This window comes from Neltuma alba, unplaced genomic scaffold (genome assembly GCF_004799145.2).
Source record: "Neltuma alba isolate B1F8T4 unplaced genomic scaffold, ASM479914v2 tig00006103_pilon, whole genome shotgun sequence".
NCBI lineage: Eukaryota > Viridiplantae > Streptophyta > Magnoliopsida > Fabales > Fabaceae > Neltuma > Neltuma alba.
This window is the reverse complement of record NW_021634350.1, coordinates 183,578-196,799: the sequence shown is the minus strand read 5'-3', so window position 1 is coordinate 196,799 and position 13,222 is coordinate 183,578. Positions and strand designations below refer to the sequence as shown.

At 35.5% G+C, this 13,222-nt stretch overlaps 2 protein-coding genes across 4 annotated transcripts; both read right to left on the bottom strand.

The window, feature by feature from the left end:
• Nucleotides 1-384: 384 nt before the first annotated feature.
• LOC114749583 (probable cyclic nucleotide-gated ion channel 5) lies at nt 385-5,862 on the bottom strand. 3 transcript variants are annotated; one of them, XM_028938095.1, is made up of 8 exons: nt 5,707-5,862; nt 4,809-4,904; nt 3,872-4,454; nt 2,986-3,198; nt 2,398-2,699; nt 2,118-2,229; nt 1,408-1,644; nt 385-1,276 (listed from the first exon to the last, which is right to left on the bottom strand). In XM_028938095.1, the coding sequence occupies exons 2-8, from the start codon at nt 4,886-4,888 to the stop codon at nt 590-592; spliced, it is 2,214 nt and encodes a 737-aa protein (XP_028793928.1). In that variant the 5' UTR covers nt 4,889-4,904; nt 5,707-5,862; the 3' UTR covers nt 385-589. The 3 variants fall into 3 exon arrangements, with proteins under 3 accessions (XP_028793928.1, XP_028793929.1, XP_028793930.1); XM_028938096.1 differs by having other exon boundaries at nt 5,799-5,816; XM_028938097.1 differs by lacking the exons at nt 4,809-4,904; nt 5,707-5,862 and having other exon boundaries at nt 3,872-4,086; nt 4,175-4,245.
• A 5,454-nt stretch (nt 5,863-11,316) lies between these two features.
• Nucleotides 11,317-12,248, bottom strand: LOC114749609 (early nodulin-55-1-like). Its single transcript, XM_028938131.1, has 2 exons — nt 12,003-12,248; nt 11,317-11,705 (listed from the first exon to the last, which is right to left on the bottom strand). Exons 1-2 carry the CDS (start codon nt 12,196-12,198, stop codon nt 11,317-11,319), a joined length of 585 nt encoding a protein of 194 aa, XP_028793964.1. The 5' UTR covers nt 12,199-12,248.
• Between the last annotated feature and the right edge of the window lie 974 nt (nt 12,249-13,222).

The following is a 13,222-nucleotide window of genomic DNA, read 5'->3' as shown; positions in this document are numbered from 1 at the left end:
TGACTTCCTTAATGAAATGTTATATGATGCAATAGCCGAGCTAAGATTAAAAAGCAGAGCAGTACTTTCTTTCCTCCAATGAAGGCCTCATAGCGTCATAATATAGATCGAAGCTTAATTCAAAAGATTATAAAAAGCAAATATCTGAAACTCTACCCAGCACTTAAATTTTTGTTCAAAAAAAGTTTTCGATCATAAAACCACGTAAACTTCTCCACATATCAATTGAAAACGGCCAGAGTGGCAGGCCTAACAGAGACAGTTGGCTTACTGTTTAATTTACAACAGAACAGGTAAGTCTATAACTCTTACTAGCCTCACAACTCTCGCAAGGAAGTAATTTAGCATTAGTCTGACTGATGCTTCTGGTATTAGGCAAGGAACTGAATGAGTGTACTTGATGTATTTACTATATCAGTAAGTTTGGTAATAAAGTATTTATTATGGAAACAAAAAAAGGAAAAAAAAAACTCTGGCAAGCCGCAAAACTGCAACTGTAAAATCATTACACTTAGCATTTCCTGATCACTCCAACAAAAATAAGGTAGGTCAATGAAACCAGGCTCACAAGTAAAATTCTAGTCTTGCATCATTCATCTGCAGTGAAGTCAGGCTCTGGTGGCTTCTGTAGTGTCACCAATTCCCTGGCAGTCTTAGCATTCCTATTGCGATGTATACCACGAAGAGCGTTGGCTGCAAATCTTGAGGCTAAGAAGGTGGCACCAAGGCTGTATGAACCACCACTGGGATTGTTGCGAGCTCCTCCGGATTCCTCGGATTCTTCTTTTCGACGAAGCTCCATCATCTTCCTCTTGCAATAACGACGCCAGGCTGCTTGAATAAAGCAAGCAGCCCAAGTTCTCCATTGTTGTGAGTAAAAGCGGAAGGTGTGTTGAACCTGCCTGCTATGGAGCCGCCTAAATTGACTTGCAACAAACTTTAAATCTTCAGATATCAATGCAAAAGCCTCAACCTCTGCAAGTGTCTTAACTGTTCTAGTAGAAGATGGAAGGTTAGAACCAGACTTGGGATCCAAGGCCCAAGTTAAAAGCTCCTCACCACAGAAGTCTGTTTCTTTTAGGAAAGTGCGGTTAAAAAATCCACTTCTCCCGCCATCAGTGGTGACACTCTCGAGGCGACCACGGATGATGAAAAGCATCTCATCAACTGGATCTCCTTCTCGAACAATGTAAGTACTCTCTGTAAACAAACATGGTTTCAGTCTCTCACAAATTGCATCAAGTAATCTCTCATCCATACTCTCGAATAGTGGAACCTGCAATGCAAGAGAAGCAGTCAGTGAATAATGACTTGAGAGTCCAAAATGGTCTTTTCAATGTTTTGCTCAAATAGGTGTTTCTCTGTTCTTTTGGACCAATGCACAAATTGAAGTATTTCACAGCGTACCCTTCTCACTAAAGCCAGACAAAGATGACGCTTAATATCCCGTCTAAGATCCTTCGGTAGACTCTGCACCAAACTTTCTTCATCAACACCACGCGTTGCCAACCACTTATATTGATCATAGCGTCTAACACGTTCCCTAAGCTCATGGGGGAGCAAGCGATGATGCATCCACTGTTCTGAATCACGTCTTTTGACTCTCATTTCCTCAAGCCTAATGGTAAGAGACTGAAGGTACGTCTGTAATCAAAGCAAACGTCACAAAGCCTCAGTATTTCTTACTATCAATCGCTTTTCACTCCTTTGCGAATAACCTTGACAATTATAAAAGACGCATATTGCAGGACCACCTCGGATCTTTCTGTGCATCAAAATAACTAGTTCTCACAGGAATACATATGATTGTCATATAGACATGATTTAACAGGCAAAAGATCACGACGTAACATAATATCATATGGCATCTCCTACTGCCCTGGCACTTACATGGTAACAACACTCAGTGTTATTTAATCTCACTCAACTACCTTTCATATGAAATGGATTGCATGTTGGAACATTCAATGCCATCTAATTTCTTTCCGTGTTTGATGCAGGTAATGAGATGCTGCATGATTCATGTTTCCAGAGACTGGTTAATCTAGTATATTACCAACATAGTAATAATTCAATCTGAAATGCAGATATGCTAGTCTACACTATTTTATGTATACCTGCATGTTACCAATCAGGAGTGCAAAGAGGATAAGCCCAAAAATGGCTAGCGCTATTGAAAATATAACCTCCCCAGAATAGGTGCTGGTTTCAAGCCCTTGGCCCAGTGTACTGTATTTCAATGAAAAGTTGAAGTTATTAAGCGAAAATCAATGAATAGTTTTATCATAATGTATAAGAAGAAAGGATATAATATAAGTGTCAAAAATCACAATGTACTTGTCATAAATTCTGAGACAGTGGAGAAAACCTCCAAAGGGAATAAACATATTTGTGTACCTCAAATTCTGGAGCCCCCACCATAAGCAGTAGCAGTATTTAGAGATGAACGTTTTAGATGAAACGATCCCAGATGAAAATGCTTGGGTAAAAATTCCATAATCAAAAGGTGGATTTTCAGTATTCACAGAGCACTGTGAATTGAAAATATCTCTGCTTCTATTTTGCCAGGCACTATAACCTTCCATGTGCTCGTTGCCACAGTACAAGAAATTTTTGTTACATCCATTTTCACTACAAGCCTTCTGCCAGCATGAGTCATTGCGTTCAACAGCTAACAAGTACCAAAAAGCCCCAACTATCTGTCAAAAATAATCAGTCGAAAAGAACTAAATTAAATCCTGGAAAACCTGGTAAGTCATTATTGGACAGCGAGCACAATAATGCAGCTAGAACTGGAGAATATGTAATAGCTTAATTACATTGAGGCTGGAATACTAACAGAAGCAGACATAACAACAACAAGACTTATCCTACTAAGTGAAATCAGTTACATGAATTATATGACACCATTATGCTTTATTCGTAACCCACTCTTCTTTACAATGGAACAGGAGCAAACATGATGAAAAGAAAACAAACACTCACATGACTAGCTAGCATGTATAATAGCAAATAATACGCAGCTCCTGCCCATGCAGTTTCAGCAAAGACGCCAGCGGTTCTCTTAAGTTCTGAAGTCAATGGTACCATCCGAAGCAATCTAGGAACATATTGAAGCAAGACAATGAACAGTAAGGCCTCCTTTGTGGCCAATACATCTGAACCTTTTGACCTCCGAAGAAATCTCCAAACTACAATCTGGATACATGGACAAAAAGGGTAAAGAGAAAGGGAAGCTATATGAGCTGAGTTTCCTTGTACTCCTTAGAATTGATGCAGCAATATGGAAACACCATCTTTCCAGTGATACAAAAATCTATATATTGTCAATAATTTTGAAAGAGATGATACCTATGGAAGAACATACATGCTGCATAGGGCCAGAAAAGAGTTGCTAGTAGTTCAAATCCAATCAAAACAAAAAAGATGATAACAAATCTACCAATAAATACCAATTTCCTTGGATTTTTGATGGAGGAGAAAGAGATCATTATCAATTATATATTATTTTCATAATTTAAATATAATTTTTGTTGTGATTTTGCTTACAGATTTAATTGGGCTACTTTAAGTCATTTTTAGTTATGGTAGAATTAGAGTGGTTGAGTTGGGATTTAGAAAAGTTTGAGAAGATTACAGACATGCTATTCAAGTTCATTATCTGTCTACGCCTACAGAAGTGCCTGCTACATGAAAAATGATGGACAACTTATATTTTCAGTTATGAGTATTATCCAAGGATTTTCCATGTATCCGGATTTTCTACTACTTCAAGGGGAATGAATACAAAACAATCATTTAAAAATCCAAAGAAAATAATCTTACAGCATAAAAAATAGAGATTGGTTCAGGTTAACAGAATCTTCTCAACCTGTGGCATGGGCAACACTGAAAGGAAATCGATAATGAAATATTGCAGCATGTATCGCTTGGCTATTTGTGATGGATCTATAACAAGTTCACCTCGTCCAAAAACACGAGACGATGGAGCTATGTATGCAGTACGAAACTGGAGAGCCATGCGTATAAGGTAGAAAGCATCAATGATTGTTCTCAGAGTGCTGACTATGATTGCCATGTTTTGATCTATACCAAGACAGTTTACTGAGTCATTGATCACAGGGAGATAAAAAAACAATGGATCAATGGAGACAGCCAAAATGCATGAGATTACAAAAAGCTTATTCCACAAGAGTAAAAATTTGTCTTGAGGATCAAATATCTTCTTCTCTGACACTTTAAGGTCTTCAGGGAATACTGCCCTAGATACCCCAAATCCAAGTGATCGGCCAATTGACTTCAGCCCTTCAGATCCCTTTCTCATCCCCCTTTTAAAGGATCCAGTGGTTCCAATGCGTGCATAACCGCCATGGCTTAATCTCATTGTACCAAATCCACACTTATTATGTCCAACATCAGAAGATGAAGATAGTCTGGAGTCCATGTGATCCAACCTAAAATTAAATGAGAGAGTCCGAGAAACATATCAATATAAGTAATGATTAATTGCATGTTCTCAAAATGGAGAGTGCCTAATCAAATATAACATTTACATATTACGACCCAGGCCTCAATAAGCTAAACATTTACTAACTGAAAAGCATCTTACAGTTAAACGTCTATGCTGCCAAACTACCATCACTAAGATAAGCACCAAATTATGCATATGTAAAGCAACGTACAACTTCAAAATGCTCAAGTTTGATAATTTTGAAGCAATGAATCAAGTGAAAGTACATATAAATATTATTAACAATCTTCTGATTCATATCTCTACAAGTGTAAACTTGCAGCACTATATTTGGCACCTCACAAATTTCTCCCGCTGGCCTCCCTCGTATTGTGACTTGTAACCACAGTCAAACATCTTTGAATATTGATCATGCATACCAGATATATACAACCTGCAGCCAAGCGAAACGTAACAATGACTAATAAAAATCTCCTGAATGAATCTGGTGCTAGTTGCAATTCAAGTTCTGGAAAATAGTATTATCATAATGGCATGCATATAAAGAAAGTAAAGCTCTTGTTTACTCTCTTCAAGTTTTACAACGTGAAAATACTTCTACCCTATAATGTAGATTGATAGCACCAACATATACTAGTTGACTTCCACAGAAGCCAATGACTGGTAGCACTTAAATTTAGTAATTCTTCCCCTTGAATTTACTAATCTTATTTTGGTGACTCAGTCACCTTAGCACTTAAATATTTCACTGTACGAATGAACCAGATCATTATTCAAGTAGACGCTTATTTTGATTATACGGATCAACTAATTATACGATTATTCTGTGTCGTTTCAGCCAAGGAGATATCTAAAATCCACACTCAAGTCAGATATATTAATTATCCAAGGAAATGCCCATTTAAACCCCATACCATTTTTATGTGTTGGAGTTTCTATTTATCTGTAAGAACCCCACATCACGCCCTGGAACCCCTCTACGCGAACCGAACAAAGGGGGTCAAGAGGAACCTCTGTTTTCTCGGTTCATAAGTGCACGCAAGTCAAATCAATACATCTAAAGAACAACATCCCATTTATTCATCCAAGAAACTAATTACTTATTATGCATCAACTCTCAACAGTAGCACCCACATGAAAAGTCCAGTGTGAACCACAAGCAATAAACCGAAGTAAATCTGAGTTCTAACACTAGTTTTCATCAAAATTCAAGTAAGAAGAGAAGAGAATCAGACCTTGAAGACAAATACGCGATCTTTCGGTGAGTGTGATATAAAGGAATAGAGAGAGAGAGAGAGAGAGAGAGAGAGAAGCAGTAAGATCTCACAGCGGAATCTGTGGGAGGCTCACGTCATCCTTGTGGGAAGAAAAGAGAAGAAGAGAGAGAGGGAACATAACTGCAGAAGAGAACAAGAAAACGGAAGAAATGAAAATTGAAAAAATTCATTAAAAAAATGGAAAAGGAAATCAGACAGCTAGAGAGAGAGAATGAGAAACAATGAACCGCCGAAACGGTGATGCCTGCACGAACTGCTGCCTGCAAGCATGCACCGTCGCACATGCAAAAGCCATCTCCTTTGATCCTGCCACCTTTTTTAAAGATATGGCAAATTCACTATCATCACTCATCATCAACGTATCTATATCATACAGTACAGCGGGCGGGGGAAAAAAATAAAAATAAAAAGGCAAACTTTTTGTCTAAAAGCCAAAACATTGAGTAATCACGATAAAAGAAAGGATTGAAAAAGTAAGATTGAGTTAGAATTTATTTCCTATAATAGTATTTGTGGAAAGATAAGACAAGAAGATGAACTGATTTTAAATAATTTTTTATTTATGTGAATTAATTGAAGATAAATTATAAGGAATGGAGGATCCATATGTCACCCGGGGCAAAAGGAATGCCTACGTTTCATTGAATTATTGGTTTAAAATATGCCAATAGTTGAATGGTTGAGTTCAACTGAAATTATGGGGAGAGAATGAAATTGTTCTTTGAACTCAAATATCATGTTATTGTGATGGCCTCAATTCAAAAGTTTTAAAATGAATCTGATAATTATTATGATTTTGATATATTTTTACATGATCTAAAATGTAATTTAAAATTTGGCAAAAAAAAAAATGTAATTTAAAATAAATTTAGAGTTGTTATAATTTTATTATTTCAAATTGTGAGAATTAGTAATCAATATTAGGAATTTACTATTCATTTTGCAGAGAACACTGAGTTGTGCCAACAGCCTTGTACCAATTTAAATTTGTTTTTGTTCTTCTAATAAAGGCAAATATATTATATGCCATCCATGAATTCCATGAGGAATATATATGCATTCACGCAACAAAAAATATGTGCCTGTATAGTTTAAAAGAAAACGTTAAATTAAGTATATACTCTCTCAAGTTCTAAAAATAAGAATTGAATAACTAATTTATAAACATTAGAAAAAATTAAATAAGTTAGTTATTTATAAAAAAATATTTTAGCTTTCTCAAAATATTCTTTTTAATTATAAAAATTCCCCTTACTATGTAATAATATAAATAGCAAAATTTAGAAGAAAAATTAGAAATTTAAAGACAGTAAATTGGGGTGATTCTAAAACGAAAACAAACCCAAATACTGACTCTTATATGTAGCAGATAAACATTATAAAAGAACTAAATGTGCATGCGTGGATAGGACGAAATATATCAAAAAGTAAAGAAAACCAGATATATATTTATATATATGACAACAACAACCATAGTCTTAAGACGATAATGCTTTAGTAAGGATGGAAGTGGGTGATCTATTTTCGTCAAAATGCAAGTGTGAAACACACAAATACGCGTAATTAATGGCAAAGATTTAATCTTTTTGTAAATCTGACATGTGAAGCTGATCACATATACAGATTGAATCATATTCATATGACCCTTACATGTATAATTAACATACTACCTCCGGTCCTAATTATAAGAGCCAGTTGACTAATTTGAGGAGATTAAAGAAGTAAGTTGAGTTAGTTATTTGTCCTAAATAAGTATTGTCTTTCTTAAAATATCCTTACCAATCAAGTGTATTGATTAGAATTATAATTATTAGAATAACTATCTTGGAAAAAATTGAATAAATATGAGAGACAAAGTGGATTGGGATTTTATATTTAGGACCAAAATAAAAGTCAAACAGAGTCTTATATTAAGAACCGAATGTAGTATATAAATAATGTAAAATCATTAACAAATAACAGTGCTTATAAATCATGATGAATAGAACGGCCGCTCATTTCTTAATCTCGATGCGCACGATGATCTTCGAATGACACATGTGATGAATATGTGGGGGTCTTTATTTAGGAGGATGGGTGTTATCTGGATGGGACATGCCGGTGGTAACCTTGGCGACATCCATGGCGGAAGCCTCAGGCTTCTTGTTGGCGTACAAGACGACGTAACCCAGAACAACTGTTGCTGCAAACCCACCAAGGGCCATTCTCATGGGACACACAGGCAGCTTCCTACGTTGGCCCAGTACCTCTGTCGAATGTTGTCGTCCTGAGGAAGACGAAGACGATGAAGAAGAAGGAGAAGCCGCCATCTTCACTCTCCCTCGACCAACCATATTATAGTATAGTATTCTTGTCTGAAACAAAAAGAAAAAAGAAAAGAACTTGAATATGGTAGATGATGATCTCGAACTGGCGGTTGTAAGAACGTAGTAGTCTTGTTTTGATGTTGATTATGTTTCTTTTATGGATCGATCTGTTTCTGATGGGTTGTGTAGTTTTTATATAGGAGTGGTGAGAAAGAATATAAGGCGAAAAATAATGGGATCGTGTACAAATGTAGGATGCAGCCTGTAGGACATGGGAGGCTTTGTGAGATCAACACGTGGAAGTTTAAGAGTGTTTAATGAAGAAATATTAGGAGACTCCTCTACTACGTTCTGTGTTCATGTATAATAGTAACTGTTTGACCTTTTCTATGGATGTTGCTACATGAAATGATGGGGGGAAATGGAGGGGAATTTTTGATGGGCTGGATTTGAAAAAAATTATTTTTTTAATCTAAATTTAATAAAGGGATGATGAAACTCCTTAATCACATTTTGCTTGTATAAAATAAATGGGAGTTTAGAAAAATTTTAACTGGAATTAAGTTAAAAAAATGATATTTTGAGAGCCTTAATATTGTTTCAGATTTACAATTTTTTTAGGGGCAAATTGGGAAAATACAGAGCCAACTTCAGAATACCAAAATGTGGAGTTTTTGAAGAAAGTCTGAAACCAACTGTGCTAGCCAGCTGTACACAAATTCAACTTGCATTGAGGGACACGTGGGTAGTTCTTCTTTGACCAAGAATTCAAGTTGAAAATGAACTGTGGGGACCGAATGGAATTGGACAGAAATTAAAGAAAGAAGTGGGGGGACCGGAGGATCTATGAAAATGATATATTATTATTAAAGAAAGAGAGATACACACGGGGGGTATTACACATTCTTTCACTTGCACCTTTTTCTCTCTCTCGACTTCAGATTATCTCGCCTTCTCCGCCACACCTCCCGTTCGCATCAGTTCTACAATGGCGAAGCAAATCCAAAGATCTACCCAAGCCATTCCTGCGGCCATGAGGAGCTGAATCTTCTTCTTCCTTTGGAGATTCAACCGAAGCCTGAGTCATGGAGCTTGAAAGAGAGTTTGTTCAGATTATTTTTTTTTCTAGATTTGGAAATACTCTTCTCTGTTCAGAACATGTGATTTCTGATCTTATTAGCTGAGTTTATGCACTTCTTTATGATTGTTAAATCAGGATTTCGAATGTGCTATGTGTTTAGGTGTCTAATACTCTTTGTTTCGAAGTAGATTCAGTTGTGATTTTCGATTTGTTCAAATCAGATTGTAACTGAGTTGATTGAAATTTAATGGATGCTGTTTAGTATTCATCTAGGAGCTCTGAATGCATTTCATGTTCTTAAATCTGTGAAGGCATATTCAGATTTATCTTTCTAATCAATGCAAACGAATTATGAATAGGCAATGAAGGCTAGGGAATTCTCCGAAGGAAGTTTCTCAACTCGTTGATTTCAATTCTGTTCTTTTGATACTCTGCTTCTGATCATTTTCTTTCTTAATCTACTCTTCAAAGGAATTTCTGAACCAACAATTTGCATAGGATAACTTTTCTTCAACTTAATTTGTTGAACACTCTTTTAACTGATTTTCAAGGAATCTTAGCTCCTCAAGAGATCGACCAAGGACTTGCACAATTACTACATATTTTCTGCAAACTAGAATTTTTGATAAGCTCCTACGACAGAGTCTATCAAGGGAAAAGCATAAAATAAAAAAAATTTAATGCATTCTTCGAATTTAAAATTGACAAGAATCATGAAACATGAAAAATAGCATCTACGTGGTGGATAATTTAAAGGGAAAAATATATGTGCATACTTTCTTTCAATTTTTAATTTGATACCTATTATGTTGTTTTATTAAGTTTACCTACATTTATTGTAATTGATCCTCTTCATCTAATTTCACCTTTCTTAGGGATATTTTGGATGGAAGAGTAACAATAAGCCTTATCTTACTAGGTAGAGTCAATTATAATGGATCACATGACCTTATTCGTCTTTATTCAAAGCCAAATCTTTAGATATATTGTTAATTGAAAAATACAGCTTAATAACTTTTTTAAGTGTTATCTTTGGCCGTCTTCTACTCTTTAGAGGACTCCATACTATTTGATCAACTCTTTTCACTAGCATTTCCAAAAGCCTTTTTTGCACGTGACCAAACCATTTCAAACTGTTTTCTACCATTTTCTCTTCAATAGTAGTCACTCCAACTTTCCTGCATATATATTTATTACGAATCCTATTTTTTCTTGTATGACGACACATCTATTTTAACATTCTCATCTTGGCTACAACCACTTTATATTCATTTGTCCCTTTAAATCCTAACACTCACCGCCATATAGTATTGTTTGTCTTATAGCAATGCGATAAAACTTTTCTTTGATATTATTAGATACTTTCCAATTACAGATAACTCCCGTTGCTTTTTTCCATGTAAATCACCCGACTTGAATTTTATGACTATCAATTTTACCATCTTTTTAGATAATTGATTGCAAATATCTAAACTTTTTCACTTTTGGAATAACTTGATCTCATTAAATATTTATATAAGATCCAGAAAAAAAAATTTTTAATCTTCAAAAGCAAAGATGAATGATGCATGTTCCTTAAGGCCACAAAACTATCAGCCAGTAAAATATAAATGTATTGATAGTAGTATATGTGAAACATTTTTTTTTATAACATGTGAAACACTTTTAACCGAACTTGTTTAATGCCACATTTCAAAAGACAATAATGCTAAAACGACAAGCCGAAATAATTCCTGCAATATGCGCAATATGTTTGAATATTCCGGCAAAAAAAAAAAAGATATGTTCGAATAATTTAATAAATAAACAAATGAAATATACTTTTTTTAAATTAACCACATATACTTTTTTTAATTAGAGGAATGTTTAAGATATTACTGGGTATTAAATATGAAGACTCCTCTTAATTAAAATTTTAATTTTGACTATTGTGAGGGACAAATAAATATGCTGTATTACTGTTTTGTGCAAAAGACAAGAGATTTAATTGGCAAAAAACTGAATAATTGTTTTAAATAATAACTTTATTGAGAAATATTTCTTAAGCTAAGCTTACTATATCTCTCGCAATTCCAGCTAATTGCTTAGTTCAAATATGGACGCAAGCAGACAAAAACTGAATAATCACGAGAGACGCATGCTAACATCAGATCATCATAGCCAACGTAACGCCCAAACCCGTTACAAGGCCCGCGAATCCACCACAGCCCAAAGCGACGCGCCGTTCTTTGCTGGCCCCGGTGCAGGAGACGGAGAAGGAACCGGTGAAGGAGACGGAGAAGGAACCGGTGAAGGAGACGGAGAAGGAACCGGTGCAGGCGACGGAGACGGCGAAGGCGACCCATGAACGCTCCCGCTGTGCCGACCGGAATGGACCACCAAATCCAGCCTTAAGCCCTGCTGACAATGGCCATTTGATCCACTAATGAAGTAGAATGAACCAGCGCGATTCAACTCTACCTTGGTATCTCCGTCGTTGTATTTTGATATCGTTTTCGCTGTGTTGCAGCTTTTATAGTCTTCCTCTTTCACTTCCAGCACAGACTCTGTTCTCCCGTCGTATTTCCATACTGCAAAAATCTCACCGAAATTTTGTCCAGAGAATGTGAGCGAATGAAATACTATAATACATACGAGATACAAAATTACACGCTCTTGGAGCTAATAAATCAATTTCATCGGAACTTAAATGCAATGAATAGAAATAAAGGCGCAATGTGAAGAACAATCAAACGTAACGGTTATTGTTTTTTCGAAAGGCGAAGCAGCGAGCGTGTGTGTGAAAACAGCAAATGGAAAACCGAAGGAAATTAAAACAGATAAGGCTGAGAAGAGAGAAAAGAGAAGGCAGAGTATTGAGGAATTACAGAGAGCATCGCCGACTCTGAAGTGCCGCCTATGGGCCCAATGACTGAGGGAATCTGGAGAAGGACGAGGGAGCGTCCAAGAATCCTGAGAGCCTCCGACCAAGTAATCGCGGCCTTCGGATGAAGGAATCAGCAGAAAAGCGAGCATGACAGAGAATAAGAAGGATGCAGAGGGTGGAATGGAGAAGGAAGCCATTGTTGAGGGTTTGAAGGAGAAGGCAATATGGAACAAGATGGAGAGAGTGAGAAAGTGAGTGAATACTGCGACTTTCTTAGAGTTGAGAGATGAGAGTGAGCCGGAATTGGTGAGATTCGTATTTAAAAGCGACGAACCTCTGTATGTGATCTACGTGGCACGCGTTTATGCCAAAAACGAATCAGCTTTGGTTACGTTTCATCACGCTTGATCTTTTCCAGGAGTATTCTGGTTGTCAAGCAAAAATTCACTGAAATTTTCTCAAATTAGTAAGAATTAGCTCATGATTTATAAGATGGTGAGTTTAATTCCGCTGTTGGTATCAAAATCTTATTAATAAATAGTAAGTATTTTTATAAATATGATGTGATATAAAAAATAATTATATTTTTAGAATATTTGAATTTTCTAGGATATTTAGATTATTTAGATTTCTTAGTATTTTATTATTTTATTATTAAGATTAGTTGTTGTTGTTGTTATTTTCAGTTTTATTATTATTTTAGTATAAGTAATTCTATATTTCTCATTAGACGACATACTTGATTATTAAATAATATTGCAATTATCATTTTCTTTCGTCTTATTTCCTCTTTTCCGTTCTTTATTTCCCTTTCTTTACCCTTTTTGATCCCTTTCCTTCCCCTTTTTCCCTTCCTGTTTTACATCAAAATATTTTATTAGTTAAACCCATTCGTGTATTTTTTTTTTAAAAAAAATTTCTACGCACAAGTATTCTTCAAGCTAAGATACTGTCAAATATTAAATGTAAATACTTTTCCCATGAGAATTTGATAAGTAGCTAAATAATTGAATTTCACCGTCTGTCATAATACTTTTTTTTTTTTGGGTCATGGAGGGTTCTGGACAGCCAATTTTACTCCAATACATTACCTTTTTAGTCCTTTTTAATTGTCACTTGTAGAAAGGGATTTTGATCTTTTTTCATTTGTCTTCTTAATGCTTCATTTCTAATTCTATTCTTATTAATTAAAGAAGACAAATATAAAAGTATAAAGAGAGA